The sequence below is a fragment of the Gopherus evgoodei genome, chromosome 1 (genome assembly GCF_007399415.2).
Source record: "Gopherus evgoodei ecotype Sinaloan lineage chromosome 1, rGopEvg1_v1.p, whole genome shotgun sequence".
In the NCBI taxonomy this organism is placed as follows: Eukaryota; Metazoa; Chordata; order Testudines; family Testudinidae; genus Gopherus; species Gopherus evgoodei.
The window spans coordinates 319,827,292-319,851,222 of record NC_044322.1 but is presented as its reverse complement, the minus strand read 5'-3'; the positions used below and the strand labels follow the sequence as shown (position 1 = coordinate 319,851,222).

The 23,931-nt window shown below is 42.8% G+C and overlaps 1 protein-coding gene across 1 annotated transcript in view; it reads right to left on the bottom strand.

Annotated features, from left to right (window-relative positions):
- The window catches only part of ST7 (suppression of tumorigenicity 7), a 241,074-nt gene that overhangs the window by 24,165 nt on the left and 192,978 nt on the right, over positions 1-23,931 (bottom strand). Inside the window, 3 exon segments of the mRNA XM_030549069.1 lie at positions 16,317-16,334; positions 16,337-16,421; positions 17,999-18,071. Of these exon segments, the coding sequence (XP_030404929.1) occupies positions 16,317-16,334; positions 16,337-16,421; positions 17,999-18,071 (176 nt within the window).

Genomic DNA, 23,931 nt, shown 5'->3' with positions numbered 1-23,931 from the left:
AGAGGGAGAGGAGAGGTATCTGTATTTTAAATGACCCAGACTCCTCTCCTTTCCCAGGCCTTGCTTTACCATGAAAGGGATGACAGGTAGTCTTTCCCTGTCTTTACATAGCCCACTTCAAGTAACTTACTCTTTCTTCTTTGCTGTAGAGCAAGTGGCTCTGTGCCAGGACCTGGGTTCACCTTCAGGGAAGAAGACAAAACTTTCCACAACTGCTTCTTGGTCTTCTGAAACTGTATTAACCAGTGTTTTTAGCACTGGAGAAGGAGAACTCCGACCTGCCCTTCTCTCCAAGCGTCAGTTACAATGTCTTAATGAAACTTAGATCAGGATGACAAGGTTGAGCTTGTTATTAACAATGACTTATTCTTCTTTGAGACCCAATTCTGATTCCCCAGTGACTTGTCTGGTCACGATGAAAGCAAAGGAATAAACAACCAAAGTGCTACTTCTAGGATGCAGAGCAGTAATAACATTGCACTACAAAAGGGTGAGTTATGGGCACGTATAAATGTTTCTTCTTCTGCAAGTGCTAACAATGTGCTCAGCCCTGTATGATTCAGTTATCAACAAAGTGCTCTGCACAGAAAGTTTACAGTCTTTAACACAGACAAGATCCACTGGGAGATCTAGAGGAGGAAGATACCTTGGAGAAACCTCTTATCCTCTCGACCCTCTTAATCTAATATTTTCCATTTTTTCTATTTGTGGGTGTTGTAGAAGAAGAGAATCTTTAGATATACTTTAATAAAAATGTGTGTGTGTGTGTGCGTGCATGTTAGTGGCAGAGGGAGCTAGCACATGGATACAGGGGGTGTATTCCATACATAAAGAGCGGCGTAGAAGAAGGTACGAAGATGGGAGGGCAGAAGGAAAATGAGGTGTCATCAGGGCCAGAGTGATGTGAGTGAGGAGAACACTGAACCCAATGGGGGACAAATTCTGGTTCTAGACTGCAGTGGAGATAGGCAGGCTCTTGAAGGGCTAGGATGAGAACTTTAAACTTGATACAACAGGCAATGGCGGTGGGCTGATTTAAAGAGTGGGGTGACATGGTCAGATCCAAAGGCAAGGATAATGTTGCTTCAGTGTTGGATGGATTAGAAGCGAGTGATTTGGGTATCACGAAGGAAGATGGAATAACAATGCTTCACAAAGCACATTAGCCATCAGGATAGAAAGAAAGGGAGATTTTAGTAAGATTATGTTAGAAGAAACCGCCAGATTTAGGCAGGCTAGATATGTGCAGAGAAGGAGAAGGGAATGGAGGGACACAAGATTGCAATCCTGAGTGATAGAAAGAAAGAAGAAAGGAGGAAAACTGAAGGTTTTGGAGGTAAATGATTGAGCTCTGTTCTGGTGTGTTGAGTGTGAGCTGTCAGTAGGCCCTCCAACGCAATATGCAGGAGAGGCAGGTGTGTGGCACTAGATTGGAATGGGACAGAGCACGCATTGAGTTATTAGACTCTGAATAATCCATATGTAGAGGATTGTAGGAAAACCAGTGAGCAGAGGAAGGTAGGCAAGACATAAGGTGCAGGGGGAGAAGAGGAACATATTAAAAGAGAAACCTGCAGAGAAAGGAGGACAAGAGCTGCCAGAAAGATGTATCTGCAAGAGCAGTAAGGAGACAGGAGGAGAACCACGCGAGAACATGGGTATGAAAGCAAAAGAAGGATAAGGTGTGAAGGGGAAGGCGTGACCAACACTAAGAGGCAGCACAGGATGCAGTGAAGGCCCTGCGGCTTGGGGAGAAAGAGGTAATTTGAGCATCTGGTAAATATAAGTAGAATGGAGAGGGTGGAAGCCAGGTTGGAGGGGGTGCAGAAGCAAGTTAGAAGAGATGAAGTCAATGCAGCAGTTGAAAATGGGACCATTTAATCTTGCCTGTCTGCAGAGCACCTAGCATGCTGTGAATGTTGCCAGAAACAAGGAATAATTAGAGCTGGTCAGCAAAGGGAAGAGAAAAATTGCAAACATTTCTGCACAATTTCCTCCATGTTCTTTGACACAATTTCAAAATCTTGGAAATTTTCAGACCACCTTACTACCGCTATTGCTAATATATAGGGCCCCTACCAAATTCATGGTCGTGAAAAATACATCACAGACCATGAATCTGGTCTCCTTTAGGAAGTCTGGTCTTTGTGTACTTTTACTCTATGCTATAGGCAGTGTTTCTCAAATTGGGGGTCCTGACCCAAAAGATCCCAAGGCTATTTTAGAGGGTTGCAGTATTGCCACCCTTACTTCTGCGCTGCCTTCAGAGCTGGGCACCATAATATGCCATCCTCACTTCTGTGCTGCTCCTGGCAGCACTGCTGCCTTCAGAGCTGGGTGCCCAGCCAGCAGCTGCCACTCTCTGGCCACCCAGCTCTTAAGGTAGCATGGAAGCAAGGGTGGTAATACCATGACGCCTTTACAACGGCCTTCTGACCCCCTTAGCGTTGGGACCCCAGTTTGAGAAACACTGACTAAAGGGCTTTACATGTTTATATTTTACCATTTTAAAATACATATTCACGCATTTGTTACACCCTGTGTAATTTAAGATTTAAATATCTGAAACCGTGAAATTCCAGATTTTTTAAATGCTATGACTGTGAAATTTATTAAAATGGATTGTGAATTTGGTAAGGCCATGCTAATGTGGGATCACAGAAAGGTTACTGTGATCCTCATATGATAGATGTTCCCGTTTTAATGAAATATTATGATCTGTTACCAAAATATGATTTCTACATCCCACACTTGAATATGTATTTTGCTTGGGGGGTTGTCTGTGCTCTGAGAACATCCTCCCAGATAGAGAATTCAATAAAGTCTTGGTTTAAGAGCTGCCATAATACATGGAGCTATTTGATGGCCTATATCTGAACTTTGGAGCGGTGAGCATGTACAGGAAGACTTTGGCAAACCAGTAAACAGGGGCGGCTCCAGGCCCCAGCATGCCAAGCGTGTGCTTGGGGCGGCATGCCACAGGAGGCGCTCTGCCGGTCGCCGGGAGGACGGCAGGCAGGGTGCCTTTGGCGGCATGGCTGCAGAGGGTCCGCTGGTCCCGCGACTCCGGTGGACCTCCCACAGGCGTGCCTGCGGAGGGTCCGCTGGTCCCGCGGCTTCTGTGGAGCCGCGGGACCAGCAGACCCTCTGCAGGCACACCTGTGGGAGGTCCACTGGAGCCACGGGACCAGCAACCGGCAGAACGCTCCCAGCAGCATGCCGCTGTGCTTGGGGTGGCGAAATGTCTGGAGCTGCTCCTGTCAGTAAAGTGCTTAAAACCACTCTGGCTTATTGTTAAAAAGCAACCTAGTCAGCAAGCTGTAAATTGGCCATTCAGCAAACTCAGCTTGACCAAGGCAGGAGGGGAGAGGTTTTTGGGTGCCACAGAAGGGCAGCTTGAACCCCGCATCCCTTCCTGATAAGAATTGTGTTGGTTGCTGATACCTGCATTTTAAAAGAGCAGGAATGTCTATCGGGGTCTCAGAGCTGCAGACTCTGGAAAAACCCACAACTGGTTAATCAATAATCAGAAGGAACCTCCTGCTTGAAACTGCTTACTTAACAAGTTTTCTTTAAGGGACATATCATGCTATTACTAGTGTATAAATAAGGGGAAAAAGCTTGAGACAGTGGGACTCGTTTGGGGGACTCTTTGGGACTGGTCTCTCCCTCTGGATGCATCTTGTGTTCCCCACCAGCAGACGAGCTGCCGCGGTTCACTCGAGAGCCACACTCAGCTTTGGTAATATCAAGGGCTGGGATGTTTTACTAATCTTGTTGCAGATGTGTGTAAGTGCTTGAGACTAGTAAAGTTTAGCTTTAAGTGAAAGCACTCTTGTGTTGTCCTGTTTGTGTCAGACATCTATCGGTCGGACGGCCATGTCTCCCCTGATTTATTTCCTGACACCTCCTCACATAGAATAAAAGTTACCAAGAGCTTTGGGTTGAAAGAACCCCGGGTAACAAGCAGACTGGTTTTGGTGGGAGTAGGGAAATGCATTCACCAGGGGAATAAGTTGATGACGAACAAACTTAAGCCAGAGATGCATGACAAGAGAGCCCAGCATAATGGACTAGAAACATGCTCTCTCTGAGGAAACTGAAGTAGACAGCCTGCCTGGTAAGCTTATAGCAAAGATCAGTCCTAGACAAGAGAGAGATGTGGTTAACTTTGTTTTGTCTGTAAATCTCCTTTTTACTCTGTGCTTTCACTCTACTATTTAAGTATCTTGTTTTTGAAGAAACAGTGTTGTGCGTCACACTGGTCATCTGCCTTCAAAAAGAGAATCAAGCCACCCCACACCCAGAGGTTCCTGTCGAGTTAAAAGGGGCTGGGAATGCAGACACCTACCCTGGCTTTGGTCTGGAAGGACAAGGATTGCAGAAGGAGTGGAAAGAGCTGAACATGACTGAAATCCTATTAAGCTCTCACAACAGGTCTTGTTCCGGTCCTCTGCACTGGGGTCAATTCCATCCTCTGTGCACAGAACTGCCAATGTTTCAATGGAAGTTCCCCATATGGAAGTCATGCAGGAACAGGTCCCAGGTTAATGTCAAGATGAGAGCTGGGTGGAGAATGGCAATTCTGTTTCATGAAGAATTTTGAGATTTTGAAATTTGACTTCATTCCAGTTCAGAACTACCCTCCCAAAGTTTTGAACTCCCCTGTAAAACAGAATTACAGTTCTCTGCCCAGCTTCACTGGGATCCTGGCTCCAGGGATCAACACAAGACCAAAAGTTAGTGAATGCAAAGAAAAAGCATCCCAGCTTTGAGGGCCCATCAACAATCTGACACTACACTACACTAGAAGCAGTTCCAAATGCAGATGAAAAGTCGATTAAAAGGCTAAATAGGCAACATATCAAAGAGACAGCTGTCACTGGGGGAAACAGATATAGCTGAACCTGATATATGAGCAGTGATGAGGTCCAGGACACGATTGACTGTCTCCAATACTATTTTAAAGGACAAAGTAATCACCGATGTAGTACCTCAGTGATGGCTGAGGCAGGATTTAGGATACCTTATCTATTTTAGCTAATAACAAGAAATAACTTAGGGCCTCCTGTGGTCATCTAGCCTGACCTCCTGTAAAACACAGGCCACAGACCTTCCCCAAAATAATTCCTATATGAACTACAGCATATGTTTTAGAAAAACATCCTATTGATTTAAAAATTGCCAGTGATGGAGAATCTACCACAGCCTTTGGGAAGCTATTCCAATGATTAATTATCCTCACTATTGCAAATGTGTATCTTATTTCCAGTGTGAATTTGTCTAGCTTTGAACTTTGGATCTTGTAATACCCATGTCTGCTAGGCTGAAGAGCCCATTATCAAATATTTGTTGCCCATGGTGGCACTTATAGACAGTGTTCAAGTCACCCGTTAACCTTCTCTTTGTGAAACTAAATACATTGAGTTCCTTGTGCCTATCACTATCATAGGATTTGAGGGTGGGTAGATGGGGAAATCAGGCACGTAGCCTCTACTCTCTCCTCATCATGCTGGACCCAATATCTGGGCAGGTCCTACAAAGCTGTATGGACTTTACTCCCTTCCACATCCCGTGTGGCTGTGCAGAATCTTACTCGTCCTTATAGCCCTGCTACAGTCTAGCCACTGGAAATAAATACAGGACTGATGCTGCTGTACCTGGCTGCATTTCCTGTTTTAGTCTCTACAACTGATTCCTGTGTCAAGAAGTGCTGCATTTTGTTGTGTCCTACGGGTTGTGTGGCCATTTTGCTGAAGATAAATCTTATTGCACTAAAAAGTTAGGAAATGCCAGAATTAAGGTTCCCTGTGCAACTTTTATTTGGACCTCTTGTGCATATGCATTATGATAGTCTCTAATTACACGAGCACATACTAGTTTTTCCACAGGATGCCAGCTTTATTCAGTGCATGGAATGGATGGCGCTCAACAATAGTTTGATTTAGCCTCTTTGTTCAATATGTAGCCCTACGCCTTAATTAGTGCAGACTATTCAAACCCTGGTCTGAGGAGAGAATTATTAATTTCCTCATGGTATTCCCATAGCACTCATGACTATAGTATCCAAGTGCTTCACCAACATTAATTTAGCATAACAACATCCCAGTGAGTTGAAGGAGAGCTATAATTCCATTTTACAGATGGGGGAGCTGAGGCACAGAGAGAATAAGGTCAAAACTTACCCAGACGTGTCCACTAATTTTGGGTGCTCAATTTGAGACATGTGGGGCCTGGTTTTCAGAGCACTTAGTATTATATATAGTCAAATCACAGCTTCTATTGACATCCCATTGAATCAGACCTGAGTCTCAAGTCAGGCACCCAGAATATGAGGTGCACACATTTAGTCTAGATAAGTTCATGGAGGATAGACCCATCAATGACTATTAGCCATGATGGGCAGTGATTGGTCATAGAATAATAGAAGATTAGGGTGAAAGAGACCTCAGGTGGTCATCTAGTTCAACTCCTTGCTCAAAGCAGGACCAACAGCAACTAAATAATCCCAGCCAGGGCTTTGTCAAGCCAGGCCTTAAAAACCTCTAAGGATGGAGATTCTACCTCCTCCCTAGGTAAACCATTCCAGTGCTTCACCCACCCTCCTAGTGAAACAGTGTTTCCTAACATCCAATTAGACCTCCCCCACTGCAACTTGAGACCATTGCTTCTTATTCTGTCATCTGCCACCACTGAGAACAGCCTAGCTCCATCCTCTTAGAACCCCCCTTCAGGTGGTTGAAGGCTGCTATCAAATCCCCCCTCACTCTTCTCTTCTGCAGACTAAATAACCCCAGTTCCCTCATCCTCTCCTTGTAGGTCATGTGCCCCAGCCCCTTAATCATTTTCGTTTCCCCCACTGGACTGTCTCCAATTTGTCCACATCCCTTCTGTAGTGTGGGGAACAAAACTGGACATGATACTCCAGGTGTGGCCTCACCAGTGCCGAATAGAGGGGAATAATCACTTCCCTCGATCTGCTGGCAATGCTCCTACTAATACAGACCAGTATGCCATTAGTGTCCCTAGCCTCTGTTTGCCAGAAGCTGGGAATGGACGATAGGAGATGGATCACTTGATGATTCTGTTCATTCCCTCTGGGATACCTGCCATTGGCCACTGTTGGAAGATAGGATACTGGGCTAGATGGCCGCTTGGTCTGACCCAGTATGGCCACTCTTATGTTATGTTATATATATGTTATGCTAGTTGCCTCTTGTGAAAAGTTTTGTTTATTGACATGTCACAGTCTCTTTACTCCATGAGTCCCAGTTCTCCCTCCACATCCCAGCTCGTCATCAGATCTGTCTCCACTCTCCCCATCCAACCCACTTGTTGCTAGTCCTAAATCCTTGTCTAGTCTTCCTCCTCCCCTCAGCGTTTCATCTGATCTTAGTGTTCCCCTCCCACCTTGCCAACTAGGCTCTCAATCTCCTCCTCTTTCCCTCACCATGTCCCAGTCTCTCTCTCTTTCCCAGTTTATTCCCATTCTCCTTTCCCAGTTTATTCAGCTAACCCTCCCCTCTTGAGGCTCCTAGTTCCAGTCCTCAGCCCCAGTCCTCCTGGTCCAACTAGTCCAGGTCCAACTTCCAGTCACAGCTCTCTTCCCACCCATTTCAGTACCAGCCCCGCCAGGCTCCTTATTCCAATCTACTCCTTTCCCTTCTCCCAGTCTGGCTATTACTTCTCCATGGTGCCTGGTTGCCAGCAAGGGGACCACTGAAAGCACAGAAGAGACAGGCTCCCTGCTCTCAGTACTGGTGCCCAGCCCCAGCCTAGAGCAGCCAAACCCAGGGAAAGTCTAACTGCATCCATCTAGCCCAGGGAGAGATATAGAATATCTGTCACTTACTGTAGGGAAGGTACATGCGCAGTCTGCTCAGCACTATGAGCTGTGAAAGGCTCAAGCATGCCCACTGAAGACAGAATCTCTGGAGATTTTAGCCTCTAAACTCTAATAAGTCTCCACTGGGCATATGTGAACTGTGATTTTTACAGAGGCTTATAATTTGGCCAAATTTGGGAAGACTAACAAGGAACGCAAAAGGTACATCCATGACACAAAGGCCATACCCCATGCCAAATTTCAAGACCTGCTCCACAGCATGGGGGACACTAGATATTATCAAAGCAAAGGTAGCCAGAATTTTTTTTTTCAGCCTCGTTCTCAAAAATGGCTGAACATTTTGGCTGAAACTTCCAACAAAATTCAGCCTAAGGCAGAACACTGGCATGGAAAATTTCAGCAAATTATGAGCAACTAAAAAGGATGTCATAATGGGAGCTGTCAGTCAATCTTAACAACAGATGGTGCTACCAGCCCCACCTATAAAACTCAACAGCCATCCTACTGTTTTTCTTACTCTGACTTCCCACCCACATCCCGCCCAAGCTGTTATCTCATACAGCTGTTATGTCTTGTTTTTAGATTGCAAGCGGTTTGGGGCGGGGGACTGTCATTTTCTATGTCTCTCTGCAGCATCTAGGACAATAGGACCCTGAATTGGTTGGCCTTTAGTGCTACCATAATATAATGTAAACAATACTACTACTAAAATCAGCAACTGAAAAGTGACAATCAAGCATTGAAATAGTGTGCCTTTCCCAGCCTGGTCTGGGCTTGCATTGTTATTTAATGATGCCATATTTGTCTAGCAATGTGTAATCCACCATGTATACATATCAAAGTGTACCTCTCAATCAGTGAGGCTAAAATGCAAATTATTATTTGTATTGTTGTAATGCCTGTAGACCTAATCAGAATCAGGGCCCCTTTGTGCTAAGTGCTGCACAAACACATAGATAGAGAGGGCACCTTTTCCAAAGAGCTTTCAGTTCATGATTAACTTCATTCGATGTACACATATAGTGTAATCACGAAGTCACGTACAGACTCTTGCTACTTGGTTAACATGAATGAATATATAATTATTTGATTGCAGAGATGTACTCTGACCACTAATCCTCCTCTATTGGGACAACTTCTAAGATTCCAATGGCTGAGCCAGCTTCAAACAACTGTCTTCTTCAAACAGCCCGCCGCCATCCCCAAATACAAAACCCCAAACGAACAATCTAACTGAGAAATGTTTCTTCCTTTCTCTCAAATGTGCAATTTCCCTGTAAAATTACACCTGAGTCCCACAACAGGCAATATTCAGTCCTGCACCAGTGACAGTAAAGTCTCACAATCATGTAAGCTACAATATAAGAGCTTTATAACACTGGAATAAGGGAGATTTCAGCTTCCAGTGAGATGTATAGCATTATCCTTAGTAAGTTCCAAGATACGTGGACTTTAAAGTTGTGATATTACAGGCACAGAAAAGCTATCTTAGGTAATCTTGCAATTTATCATGACTCCTTCTGATGCCTGTAGAAATGGACTGATAGTAATTAAGAAGGGTGAGGGGTAGCTCAGCGGTTTGGGCATTGGCCTGCTAAACCTAGGGTGAGAGCTCAGTCCTTGAGGGGCGACCTAGGGATCTGGGGTAAATCAGTACTTGATCCTACTAGTGAAGGCAGGGGTCTGGACTTGATAACCCTTCAGGGTCCCTTCTAGTTCTAGGAGATAGGTATAACTCCATTAAAAAATAAACAAAAAACTTTATGGGTTGAAGAAATTTTTTAAAAGTTGCATTACATTGTTTAAAATCTTTCTAAAATGTTTCTGGAATAGCTTTTCTTGTAATATATATGATACATGAATTTCTTGTGTGGCATATGTATTTATTTGTATTATTTATTTCTACAATATACTAGGTGCTGCACAAACAGGGAGGCATTGTCTCTGCTCTGAAGACGAATTAAAAAGACAATCAGAAAAGAAAAGGGGGAAGGGTGTTTCAGGTGATGACTGATCATATTTTGCTAAGGACACACACACAAAATTAAAATAGTTAAAGTAAAATCAATTTTAAATTGGTTTAGTTCTATTGGTGTGGACAATCTTAAATTGATTTAAACCTGACTTATAAAACTAGGCAACTCTGTGTAGTCCAGACTTCTCATGTTGTTTTTCTAGTTAGTTACATAGACTCATAGACTTTAAGGGTCCTCTAGTCTGACCTCCTGCACAATGCAGGCCACAGAATCTCACCCACCCACTCCTGTAACAACCCCTAACCTATGTCTGAGTTATTGAAGTCCTCAAATTGTGGTTTGAAGACCTCAAGCTGCAGAGAATCTTCCAGCAAGTGACCCGTGCCCCATGCTGCAGAGAAGGCGAAAAACCTCTGTTGGCTCTCTTTCTGCCATTATTGGATGGCTAATTTCTTATAGTGTCACAGGAGAAGTGGGTCTTCAGGAGGGATTTGAATGCACAGAGGGTATTGGCCTTGCAGATCAGTTCAGAAAGCGTGTTCCATGAATAAGGAACACCTCAGAGACAGGTGTGATATTTTATGAGCACAAATTTGGGATGGCTGCCTTACAGATGAGTGTACTGAGTTAGGAAAGTAATCCCAAGTGAGTGTATGTGTGTGTGTATTTTACACACACACATAAACTGTTTTCATGTATCCTTCCATGCCACTCCTTATGCATGGAGCACTCTCTCTGAGCTAGTCCCTAGTGACATTACCCTTTTCCACTCAAATCCCTTCTGCAGCCCCAGTGATTTAATGATGCCTGCAAGAAACTGGAGATACAACTATTTTAGAAAAGGAAAAGCCTTATGTTTTATATGTAGTTCGGAAGCGCCAAAAGGCCCCGTCAGTAACAGCACTCTATGGTGCTAGGTAGCAGAAACAGTCCTTGCAACCTAATTTAAGAGAGAATGCAGAAGAATTTCAACCACTATACAAGCTGGTTGAAAATAATGTTTTTCTGTGAAACATTAAAAAAATCGCAAATACTTTGTTGAAATTTTAAATTTTTTTGACCATCTCTTATTCAAGAGGTGAGAGGTACAAAGAATAAAGGACAGTGGGGAAGGAAGATGAGGATAACAATGATATGATCCAATATATCAGATCTTTAGAACAAGATTCCCAGCACAAGACTTGCCAATTCAGCTTTGATGTCATTAGTTATTATCATCATTTATACGACACTTGGCTTTCCTTGTTCCCTGTCCTGACTTCATCTCCTGGTGTTGATACTGCCTCCTGCTCTCTCTCTCTCTCTCTCTTGTACTAACTGAAAGTCTCTGCTTGCCCAGCCTGTTCCTTCTTACAGACCCCATGTCGCTCAAGTATAAGGAGACTGTCAAACTTCCTCACTCTGTGTGTGTGTGTGTGTCTGTCTGAACCACTTTGCCAGACTCAGCAAAAAAATGGCACCAGTGCCTGAGGCACCATTGGGCTGGTGGTGGGTGTAAGAAGAAAGTCACTGAAACCCAACAAAAATGGAAGAGGTGCTCAGTGCCAAGAATAACTATTAACAGAGAAAAAGCCTTCCAGCAATGCACACTATTTTAAGAGAGACCTTAAGCCAGGAGTGAGCAAACTTTTTGGCCCAAGGGCCACATCTGAGTATGGAAATTGTATGGCAGGCCATGAATGCTCACAAAATTGGGGTTGAGGTGCAGGAGGGGGCTGAGGGCTCTGGCTGGGGGTGTGGGCTCTGGGGTGGGTCCAGAAATGAGTTCAGGGGGCAGGAGGGGGCTCCAGGCTGGGGCAGGGACTTGGGGTGTGTGTTTGGGGGGGGTGAGGGTGCTGGCTGGAGGTGCAGGCTCTGGGGTAGGGCTGGGGATGAGGGGTGCAGGAAGGGGTGCAGGGGTGCAGGAAGGTGCTTCGAGCTGGGATCAATGGGTTTCAAGGGCGGGAGGGGGTCAGGGCTGAGGCAGGGGTTGGGGCATGGGAGGGGCTCAGGGGTGCAGGCTCAGGGTGGCGCTTACCTCAAGCAGCTCCCGGAAGCAGCTGCATGTCCCCCCTCCAGCTCCTATGCTGAGGCGCAGCTAGGTGGCTCTGTGTGCTGCCCTGTCCGCATGTGTCACCCCTGCAGCTCAAATTGGCCGCAGTTCCTGGCCAATGGTAGCTGCGGGATCGGCGCTTGGGGCAAGGGCAGCGCACAGAGCCCCCTGGCTGCCCCTAAATGTAGGGAGCTGGAGGGGCGAACATGGCCGCTGGCTTCTTGGAGCCGCATGGAGAGGCTTCCAACCCTGCTCCCTGGCTGGAGCGCGGAGCGGGGCAAGCCCCGACCCCACTCCCCAGACAGAAGCTGGAGAGCTGGATTAAAAGGGCTGGTGGGACAGATGTGGGCCATAGTTTGCCCAACCCTGCCTTAGCCATATAAAGCCTTGAAAAAGGAACCTCCAGTGATGTGGGCTCTTTACAAAGGAAAACCCAGGGCATGTGAAGTCACTTAACATCAGTGAAATTATGTGCACCTCATGACAACAACAGAGGTGAAAATCGTATGTGCTTTTTCATCAGTGATGTTTAAAGAATGTACCTCCTTCCAAATAGAAAGATTCAGATTTTGTCAAGCTGGCCAAACAGACACTGGAAATTAGAGCGGTTCATGACTGCTAAGCTGATATGAAACAAAGTTCTGTGGCCAGCCTAAGCTTGCTAGCCATTTCCATTTTCCTTATTCCTAAAGGGCCCAAGAAAATCAGTGACTTTGTGTTCAAATCCACTTGTAAGGGACAGCAGATGAGTTTATCTAATGGAAATGATTCTCAGGGAACGAGTCACTGTATTTGCCTTTTCTCATATGAATCTCTTTATATTACAGAAATGCTAAAAATAACTTTGGAATGGTGCAGTACAAACTAGGTACAGAAGCAGCGGCATGTGTCCCCTGGTACATAAGCACTGGGATCTGGGACTATTTAAAATGTTCCATTTTAAGGACTTTAGGAGAATTACAAGGCCAGCCTCGAATGTATTTGTATCCCATGCAAAGACTTTACCTCTCTCAGGGAAAAATAAATAGAACATGGAGGAGTGCACGAGTGCATATGGGAACTCAATGTCTGTCATAAAGAAAGCTGTTTCAGGTTACAGGTGGATACTGGACACCCCATATCTTCTATGTCTAACTCAGCAATTTCCCACACCGTGTTCCAGCACCATTCCCATCTTTTCCTGTTTCCTTAAGAATTCTCTTTTGAATCTCATTTTTCTAGTTCAGACTTTAATTCTAAGATGAAGAAAAACATTCTGGGATATGCACTGGCTCTGAGAGTATGTCCAGACTACCTGCCGTATTGGCGGGTAGTGATCGATCCCCGAACGCGCTCCCCGTCAACTCTGGAACTCTACCAGAGTGAGTGGCGGTAGTGGAGTCGACGGGGAAGCTGGAGCCGTCGATCCCGCGCTGTGAGGATGGGAGGGTAAGTCAGAATAAGATATGTTGACTTCAGCTACGGTATTCCTGTAGCTGAAGTTACATATCTACATCAACACCCCCACCCCCAGTGGCGACCAGGATGCTAGGTTGCAAATATCTGAGCTGGAAATTGTGAAAACAAAGAAATGCAGAGGACCATTTATACTACCATCCTCAGTAATGTTGTTCCCTGCCTATTTTCAATGGTGCAGCTGGGAACTTGCCTGGATTCATAGAATCCAAGGCCAGAAGGGACCATTGTGAACATCTAGTCTGACCTCCAGTGTAACACAGGCCACAGAACTTCCCCCAAATAATTCCTGTTGAACTAGAAAATCTCTCCTAGAAAACATCCAATCTTGATTTAAAAATGTCCAGTGATGGAGAATTCACCACAACCATTGGTAATTGTTCCAAAAGTTAATTGCTCTCTGTTAAAAATGTTCAGCTTATTTCTTGTCTGGATTTGTCCAGCTTCAACTTCCAGCCACGGAGCTTCTTATACCTTTAGCTGCTGAAGAGCCTGTTATCAATATTTGTTTCCCATATTGGTACTTAAATGCGTAATCAAGTCACTCCCTTGGCCTTCTCTTTGTTAAATTAAATACATTGAGCTCTTTTAATTGATCAGAATTTTTCCAATCCTTTAATTGTTCTTGTAGTTCTTCTCTGAACCTTCTCCAATGTATCAACACACTTTTAAATTGTGGACACCAGAGCTGGACGCAGCATTCCAATACAGGTTTCATCAGTGCCAAACGCAGAGTAAAATATCATCTCTACTCGAAATTCCCTCGTTTATACATCCAAAGATTGCATTAGCCGTTTTCGCCACAATACTGCACTTGGAAGCTCATATTCAGCAGATTACTTTCCAAAGACTTCAAACAATACTCAGTTTTTGGTGTCATCAGTACAACTTATTTTTTTCTTATTCTAAAGAGGGAGGGACTCCTTACTGAATCCTGCAGAAGCTATGAGGCCAATTGCAACACATATTAGCAATGTGGCCATTGTTAGCTTTCCTGTGCTGCAAGCTGCTAAATGTCATTTAGAGGATATGTGATGCAATTTCAGTCAGAATTAAGGCTGAATATGATGGTGTATATTCATATTATTTGCATAACATTATTACTGCTAACATATTATTGCTACATGATTCATGGAATCATAGAAACATAGGTGGTGAAAGGGACTTGAGAGGTCATTAAGTCCAGCCCTTGCGCTGACGTAGGGACTAAGTGAACCTAGACCATCTCAGACAAGTGTTTGTCCGGTGTGTTCTTAAAAGCCTCCAATGATGGGGGTTCCACAAACCATCCTTGGAAACATATTCCAGAGCTCAACTACCCTTACAGTTAGAAAGTTTTTCCGAATATCAAATCTAAATTTCCCTTGCTAACCTTTTAGCTAACGCAGCACAGTATGTGTGCATGAAATTACAGTGATACCGTATGTTAAGCTATATTACACATTACAGTTTTAATGTTATATTGGGTGTTTTGATGCACCTGTTACTCCCTTTTATTACATCACAAACGTGATAACTGATGCATGTTCCATTTTCTATTCCTTTTTCTAAGATGATCACTAAATTAGATTCCCGCTCTTTAAGTGTGGCCATGGAGCATTCAGCATAGCTTGGATATTCATGTGTGTCCATGTGCGCAAAAGGTGACCTTAAGCCACCTTCGTGATCCCCCCCATACTAAATTAGACTAGCAACATGAATTAGGGCCACCAGGGAGTGTCAGGCATAAGGGAAGCTTCAGTCATTTCGCCTTTTCCTTGGCCAGGCCCTTGCACCAGCAGGTCAGGAATGGGATGCGAAAGGTGCTGCTACCAGGTTCTAAAGCCATCCAAGAATTTGCCTACATGGTGGGGAATTCTCCCATACCCAGATCCATGTCTCAGCAGTGAAAAGCTGCCCCACCATTTGGAGCTTAAGTTTTCAATTCCAAGTATATTCTGAAAAATATAGCAATACACTATCCTGCTTGGACCTTTACAATATGCTATAAAATGACTGGCTTCTTTCAGCGGAGACAAGGCAAAAAAAATTCAAGACTATGCTCTCTGGGGCAGAGACTGTCTTTTTGTTCTGTGTTGTGCGGCACCTCAGGGGTCCTGGTCCATGACTAGGGGCTTCTGGCACTATGGTAATACAAATAAATAATTAATAATAATCGACCATTTGGGAATATTAAAGATCCTACAGCATTCTTCATAAGATTGAGAGTGTTAATTATGGTGTCTCGATCAGATTCCAACTTGATTTATGTTCTATTTACTTAAATTAACCATCCTACTCTTTCAAATGAACATAATATTGTCATTTTATTCTCCTAAATTACCGTGAATGTTGCTGTGGGCTGTCAAAACAACTGCTGCATTGTACCCCAGAGATGGCTGCATTCAGTGACAGGTTAAGTGATTCCTATCTAGAGTTCTATGGGTTACATTTGTAAAATGCCTTGGGATTGCAAATGTAAGATATTATCATCTTCTTCTTTTACTGCCACTAGAGATGGAATGACTGACCAGTAAAACATGATTTCTGGTTGTTACAGTGGAGGCTGGCATTGCTAAAAAGAATCATGCTGGTTAGTGGCTAGTCAGTGGGAGAAGGCAAAAAGTACATCAACCTTACAGAGAAAGTAGTAATCTCTGCACAGTACTGGGAAGGAATCTTCCTGCAGTGAGAGGAGCAGTGTGTGCACATGGGGTTATCTCCTACCCCCTCATGGACAAGGGCAAGAAGAAGTGCTGAGGATTTGGTGCTCAACTGTATCCATCAGCCAATGTTCACACAGTCTCCTGGTTCACACAGCATCTTCCTTTTGTCTGTTTTTTATGGTATCTAACGAGAAATTTCAAATGCTCCCCACATGCATATAGCAGGGTACAAACATTAGCCCTTCACCCTCCCCTGGTCTGCTCTCCTTCCCACAACCACCATTGCTGACTCTACCTCTTTAAAACCAAAGGATATGTCTCCTGTTTTGTTAAATGTATGACAGTGATTTCTCCGTACTCACTTTTGGCACATGTGGATTAACATTCTACTGGCTCTGTGAATAGCTTCTACTGCATTCATCTCTGCTGTACTCAGCCCTCGCCTTGATGCAGCCTCTGGAGAAAATCTGCAAAAGCAAAGAAACAAATACATTAGGTCAAAAATGCTAGCAAGTAAAAGCCAGAAAGAAATCTAGACCAAGGGCCGGCGTAACCAGGCTGAGACAATTTCCTATGCTCTCCAAACTTCCATAGTAAATGGAAACTCTGAATGACCTATTACATCAAGGCCAATGAAAATCCCTGCAGAAGTGGAAAGCATGTTTGCATCTAATCATGGCAGGAAGTAAGTTCAAACAGTCAATTCTTTCTACGCTGCTAAACTAAATTTTCTATAGTACCTTACTTGGGGTGTTTATCAAGGCAGAAGTTTCCAAAAAATAGAAAATAATGTTAAGTAATTGTTAGCATGTTTCTATTAAAAGATATTTGGGGAGATTTTAGGGAGGTTCCCAACCCAATGCCCCTGGGTCAGGTTGGGATTAAAGCATGGTACAGCAGCAGTAGGGGTGGTCTACTTTCAGTTGTACCAGCGAGGGTTGGATGCCCAAACTGTGGCAAATCATCTGCCCAGTGAATGAAAAACCAGACCATGCAATCTCTTTCTCACCTCACACCCCACGGCTAACTCCAGAGCTGTACTTGGCAGCAGACACCACAGGGAAAGCTGTGACAACCTTAGCCCTGCCCTCCCAAGCTGGAGTCGCTGGTAGGGAGGAAAGATGTTGCAGTAGGTACTGGCGATCTACAGATAAAAAGAATGAAAGAAAATTACTTAGATCTTGAAGTGCACAATTCACTTAAAAGCAAACTGTCTGACATCAGGAAAGAAAGCGGCTTTCCACTCTGCTTGCTTTCCAACTTTAGGGCCACAATTCCCCTCAAGATACGTATACACAACTCCTCCAGCTTGGGATTCATGTGCACGCGATCCAAGAACAAAATCTGGCTCTTAGGGCTTGATCCTGCAAGGTGCTGAGCATTCTTGCGAAGGGCTGAACATTCTCTACTCCAGCTGACTTTAGGAGGAGTCGATGACACTCAGCACACATAGGAGTGCTCAGAACCTTGGAGGGCTGTGTCCTAAGAGAAAACTGTATCAGGAATAAGCAAACATTTGTGTCTTTAAAAACATGTATACATCTATTTCATTGACCTGTCAGGAACCCTTACACAGTAAGTGCTAAATCTACCTGCCTAAAATCAAGTAGATGAACACTGCTAGGATAGTACTTGTCGAAGAAAATTGCTATTAGTACAGTCATGTTATTTTATCTTTCTTGGTTCTGTTTGATACAAGGTGAAGATGACCAGCCACACAGCACCTCCCAGCTGCATTTCATTGTAATACTATCCAAGAAGCCATTGCTCAGCCAGATAGTATAAATAAAAATTAAAATAAAGTAATTTAATTGAAGTAATTTTTTTTTCCTTTTAACCATTGGTGAGGTACAATATTTGATAATTAGTGAAAATTCTCTTTATAAAAATCATACTCTAAATTTGCCACAGGCCAAAATTTCTCCTGCTAGATGTCAGGTTTTCAGAGTGTGGACCTCACCAGGTCACTGAAGAGAAATCTGCAGTTAAACGTTAGTGAGTTTACAGCAAGGAATTTGCTGGTCAGAAGTTTTTATGGACTTACTTGTCAGAGACAGCTCTGGCTTTAAGCAGTGCAGCTGTGTAGCATATCGTTGCTGATTTTGGTAAGCTTATATCTGTTGAAAGGAAAGTACATAATAAATAAATATTGAAACCCTTGAACATTTGCAGAAAGAGAAAATAAATTGTTGGAATAATTCTTCAGTACAGCATAATATCAAATTAATGAATAATGGATATCAAAAACACCCAAGTGATTTAGGAGCACCAAGTTGTGCTCTTAAGTCACTCAGGTGCTTTGAAAATGCTACCCAAATAAGAATTATCATATTTTAAACACCCTGATTAACAATAATCTGATTGTGCCATGTAGTCATTAAATGATCTAATTAGCAAACACATTCAGAGTGATCTTTTTCTGATACTACAGGGATTGAATTAAAGAATTCATTACGTTCATATACAAACACATATGCAACTTAGAAAAGGTAAATTCTTTCAGTAGATTAGGAAACACATCTATATCCAGAAATAGCTGGTGGGTGTCTATCTACTGTGTTTTATTCCCTTCCTTTCTTTTAGTAATCATGACTATGAAAGTCAAGCCACATTTACTAATTTACTGCATTTAAATATTAACAGCAATGTAATATGGTTTGCCGCTTGTGGAAACACTGGACCATAATAACTGGTATGTTCTGCTCCAGTGACACAAGTCACCTATAAACCTGGCTTACACAGTTAGTTCAGTCAGGTTTATGGCTACTTTTCATCACCAGAGTGGCACAAAGATCTGGAGGGTACACATGAATATGGCCCAATAGCTTCCACTGTAATAAAAGCAGAAATTAATTCTACACTATGTTACCTAGCTCTCTCAGGCAGATATTACAAACTGTCTTTTAACCTGTTTAGCATTTAGGCTAAATTTAAGATAACAGCTGAGTGAGAAAGAAATTAAGGCTCTACTCCTGTAAACAGTTGTTGTATCACTGAATATAATGCCTACTACCACAAATAGAGCTCATTAAAGCAATGGGCCTTTTCACTGTAGGAAGCACTATTCCCTGTAAAAGCATTACAATTATAGCTTATTTAAAATTTGTATACTATATATTCTCCACTAAAATAAATATACTTTATATAATTACAGTGCGACTATGGTTCTAAGCAAGAATTGGGGAAGCTAGGAGGGTGGTGAAGAACTGGAATAGGTAACTTAGGGAGGTGGTGGAAACTTCTTCCTTAGAGGTTTTTAAGGTCAGCCTTGACAAAACCCTGGCTGGGATGATTTAGTTGGGGATTGGTCCTACTTAGAGTAGTGGGTTGGACTAGATGACCTCCTGAGGTCTCTTCCAACCCTGATATTCTATGATATCCATATTTGGGGTCGGGAAGGAATTTTCCTCCAGGGCGGATTGGCAGGGGCCCTGGAGGTTTTTCGCCTTCCTCTGCAGCGTGGGGCATGGGTCGCTTGCTGGTGGATTCTCTGCAGTTTGAGGTCTTCAAACCAGTTTTGAGGATTTCAATAACTCAGTCCTGGGTTAGGGGTTGTTATAAAAGTGGATGGGTAGGGTTCTGTGGCCTGCCTTGTGCAGGAGGTCAGACTAGATGATCATATTGGTCCCTTCTGACCTATGAGTCTATGAGTCTATGATTCTAAGCTCTGGAGTACAGTTCTAAAAACCTGTAACTCTTACTCATTCTATTCTTGATATATAGAATAATGAAGGACACTAGGAAGTAGCACTAAGGACCAAGTTATGTGAAGTGCTGAGAGATGCTTGAGGTGTGCTGAATGCCTTCAACTTCTACTGAGGTCAACTGGAATAAAAGTCACTTAGTGCCTCAGAGGAAATGTTTAGCACATTGCAACAGAGGGCTCTTAAGAGAAGAAGGTGAGTGAGGATTGATAAATCATGCCTCACTGGACACCATTCTTTATTTTACTTATTCATGATCAGTTTGCAACCCAAGGGAACACTGTTCTGTTAGAGCAGGATTTCATGGCTTAGGTACTTTTGAAAGTCCCAACTGTTAATTCTTTACATTGTCATTTTTAATGTATTAATGCTACAGGTACTACTCCTGGAGTTAATGTTGTATGTTTCCACAAACCAGGTCAAATTATAATGTCAATAAACTATGTAATTATAGTGAGTAGTAATTAAAATCAACAATATGCACAGCAGTGTTGGAATGAGAGATATGGACATTACTATGCTATAATTAAAGTTAGCTGCAGATCCATCCATCCATCATTGCAGTGACGTCAATATATTTATGTGCTGTTCCAATGACCATATTTATGCCAGGTTGTTCTTGACATTAGGAGTTAAGAACTTTGCATGCTTTCAAGAAATGGAATTGATCTTTTTTGGATCACACCAATTTCAGCCTTTCAGCAACATAAATTTACTCATCAAATCACAAAAGGAGAGAAAAGCAGAGTGTCTTTCTGGGAGCAGAGTTAAAAATGGAAAGTTATTGTTCCAGAGTTCTGATCTACTTTTTATGAGTTTTGAAGTAGCAGATATAATTTTTTTTTCTTTTGTGAAAAGGGTTTCTCCGAGCTCTTACAGCCATCAATCCAGCATCACAACATGGGGAATATCTGCCTATGCTAAACTCAGAAGTATCCATCAGTTAGAGCCTAATCCTGTACCACTGAAGACAGTGGGAGCTTGGCTGTTGACTTCAATGGATGCAGTATCATCAAAAAGTGTTTGACACCAGTAAACCAGGACATGAGGACTCTAATAGCTTGAAATCCCTAAAAATATATTTTTGTAGGCAGCATTCTCCTTCCCATAAAGCAGGGGGGTTAAAGTAACAGGGGGTGGAAGACAGAGCTCTTCCACTTCTTCCTGGTGTGATGAAGCAGCAAACCTCAGAACTCCTTGGCTGGTGCAGTGACATCTCTTTTTCAATTAACTTTAACCATTTTAATGAGACTGAGAAACAGAAGGAAGGGAAAGGCTCTCGAGGGAGGGATGTGAACTTCAGCAAAAAGCAATTTGAATGCAAGAAGAAGTTGCCTTCTCATTTTCATCTATCAAAGAATTAAACCACTTGGATGTGCCAAGCAGCAAAAGAGACAAGAACTTCAATATGCAAAGGAAGATTTTCATACATTAGGTCTAACTAATGTGCAACCTGTTGTGCTGGAACCATTAAAATCACACAACACAAAAATCTCCAAAAGATAGGGTTCCAAGACCGTTTTCTTATGTTAGATCATCCATTACTGTCTAGTGGTCAGCAGAAGCCATGGGATTGAAATTATGATGTGTGGTGACATTGTAGGTTAATGACCAAACCACAAATATCTGAATGGTTATTTTATCTTTGACGGGTGGGTCATTCTCCTACTGAAATGCTTTTCAGGAATGGAAAATGAAGCAATACAGACAAATGTACATGTGTGTGTTGTTCTGCAGATTTCTCTATGCAGAGTCATGTCTTTTTGTTGTTGTTTTATTTTGCCTGTTCTGAAGCAGACCACATTATACAAGTTTGAATATTGCCCAATGGAGGTTTTAGTTCCTACTTGGGATCCTCACATTGAGATAGAAGCAGAGTAGAATTATGGCTGGTTACAAATTAAATTTAGCTTGTACTTTGGGAATCAAGTCTAAACTAGTCTTAGAGATAACTCATCTGTCAGGAACCAAAGTTAAAGTTCTTCATAAATTTGTGTCTCCAGCTTGTAAAGTCATCTGGCAAAGCATCTCTACATACATTGTTTCCCATCCTCTTGTGACAGCAAACGGAGCTCCCTCAGTGTGTTGAAATATGCAACTGCTATCCAAGTGTCAAAACCTTGAGGATATTTTTCCGTAATAAGCTCTGACGTATGAATCCAAAGAAGGATTTCATTCTTTACTGCTCTTGTCTCTATAAGGTACACTTAATTAGTGATTATTTTCCTTGGACTAACCTTCTGTGGCATATAGTACCTCAGGTAAAGAGAGGCCTGAGAAAGTGTATTCTTCATGGTGGCTTGCTTCACAAGATGTTTCTTTTGATATTTAACAAGTTGGAAAGGAGCTGTGCTCATAGCATTGTGTCTATATTATGATGATGCTGATGATTATTATTAACGGTATTATGGTAGAACGCAGAATGTGCCAGGTGCTGTCACATGATCTGTTATTCCCACCAAAATAGCAGTTACAATTGGAAATGGTAAATATGGAGAGGAAAAAATGGAATCATCTCCATCCAAGTCATCAAGAGCCCCTAAATGTTGACACTGGGCTGCTGAAAGGTGGGTGTGATGCATGAGCAGTCACTTTAGCTGAATTTTGTGTTTATTAATAATTAATATGTTATTCTACTTATGACCAAAAAAATCCCATGTTAGGTAAGTGCTTTACTGAACTGGGGCTATATGCTTAACTCATGCGAGCAGGCCTACTGAAGTTAAAGGGACCTAAATATGGGCTTAAGTGCACTGCTGCTAGAGGGTCATAATTCTGGGTTGCATAAACAAAGGGATCATGTCAGTTAAGTGAGATGCGCGTCCCTTTCTATATGGAACTGGAAAGATTACACCTAGAGTACTGGATTCATTTATGTACACCTCAATACAAAACCGAAGATATGTCAAAAACCTGGAAGCAATTATGAGAAGAGCAACAAAAATGATTAAGGATGGTGTTATGGTTCAGCGGTTTGCTGCACCAGTGATCTCTCTCAATCTCTCTGAGGGCACTTCTTTACAGTGATGGGCCTATACCTGAACAACTCTCAGGGTGCAACCCCATGGTCCTGCCTACTTCTAGATGGGATCACCAGACTATACCACCCCTTGTTTACCAACAACATTTACCCTGAGCATGACCAACTACCCAATTGACTCCTGCTATTGAATTCTCTCTGGGAGCTGTGACTAGCTCCTAAAAGCAATGACAGAAAATGCCTGGTTTGGAAGAGAGTATGATTTATTTATCCATAGGAAAATCACAAGCAAAAAGAAAAGGGTTAAAATAACTAAAAACTAAACATATCTTGTCTTATCTCAAACTTAACCTTCGCTTGCCAATTTAAGCACATTGTGCTTAAGCCAGGCACCCGCAATGCATTGGGGCTAGACAAGACAGGCTACCCTTACAAGTGCTGTATCTTGGACAGCCTGAACCCCCCAGTTAGTATTTCTCTCTCAAGCAACAGGCTGTCTTTTTTATTTCAAAGGTCCTTTGAAAGGGTCTGCCTGAAGATCTTCTGAGCAGGACTTCTGAACCTGACCAAACTATGTTTTGCATTTCACCTACATGGGATTGGAAGTAGTCTCCCTACAGTGGATTCCTGGTATTGTCCATGTAGCACTAGTCAACTGAATTCTGTCTACAGCCACTGTTTTGGGTAAGGATTTACCCCTTAGTCACTTTTTAGACATTATACACTAGCCACCAACTCCAGAGATTATATATATATAAACATTAACGGAAATCAATGCAGATAATTCCCATGTTCTTCACAGGTGATAAAAGGGCTAGAGGGATTGATTAATGAGGAAAGACTAAATGAGCAACAGTAAACATGTGTAGCCTGACTCAGTGATGATAAAGGGACGATGTAATCATCATGGAAAGAGAAGAATTGTTGAAGCTGTTCCAAGGGGTTAAAAGCTAGAATAATGGGATGAAATTAACCAAAGGGAAATCTAGGCTGAATATCAGGAAGAAAACATCTTGACAGAGAAGCAATTAGACTGCAATACAATCTCCCACGAGAAGTGGTAAGTGGTCATCAGTTGAGTCATTTTAAATTATATTGGACAAAGTACTAGAAAATATACTGTAGGGAACAATCCTGCACTGGCAGGAGGATGAACGAGATGATCTAACAGGGTATTTTCATTGTATATGCAGCATGCAGTAGTCCTGTTTTTCTGTTAGTCTGTTTAATACTCAGGCAGTGCAGGCTTCCTGCCACACTTGTGTAAATAGCCTACAGTTGAACAAAACTCTA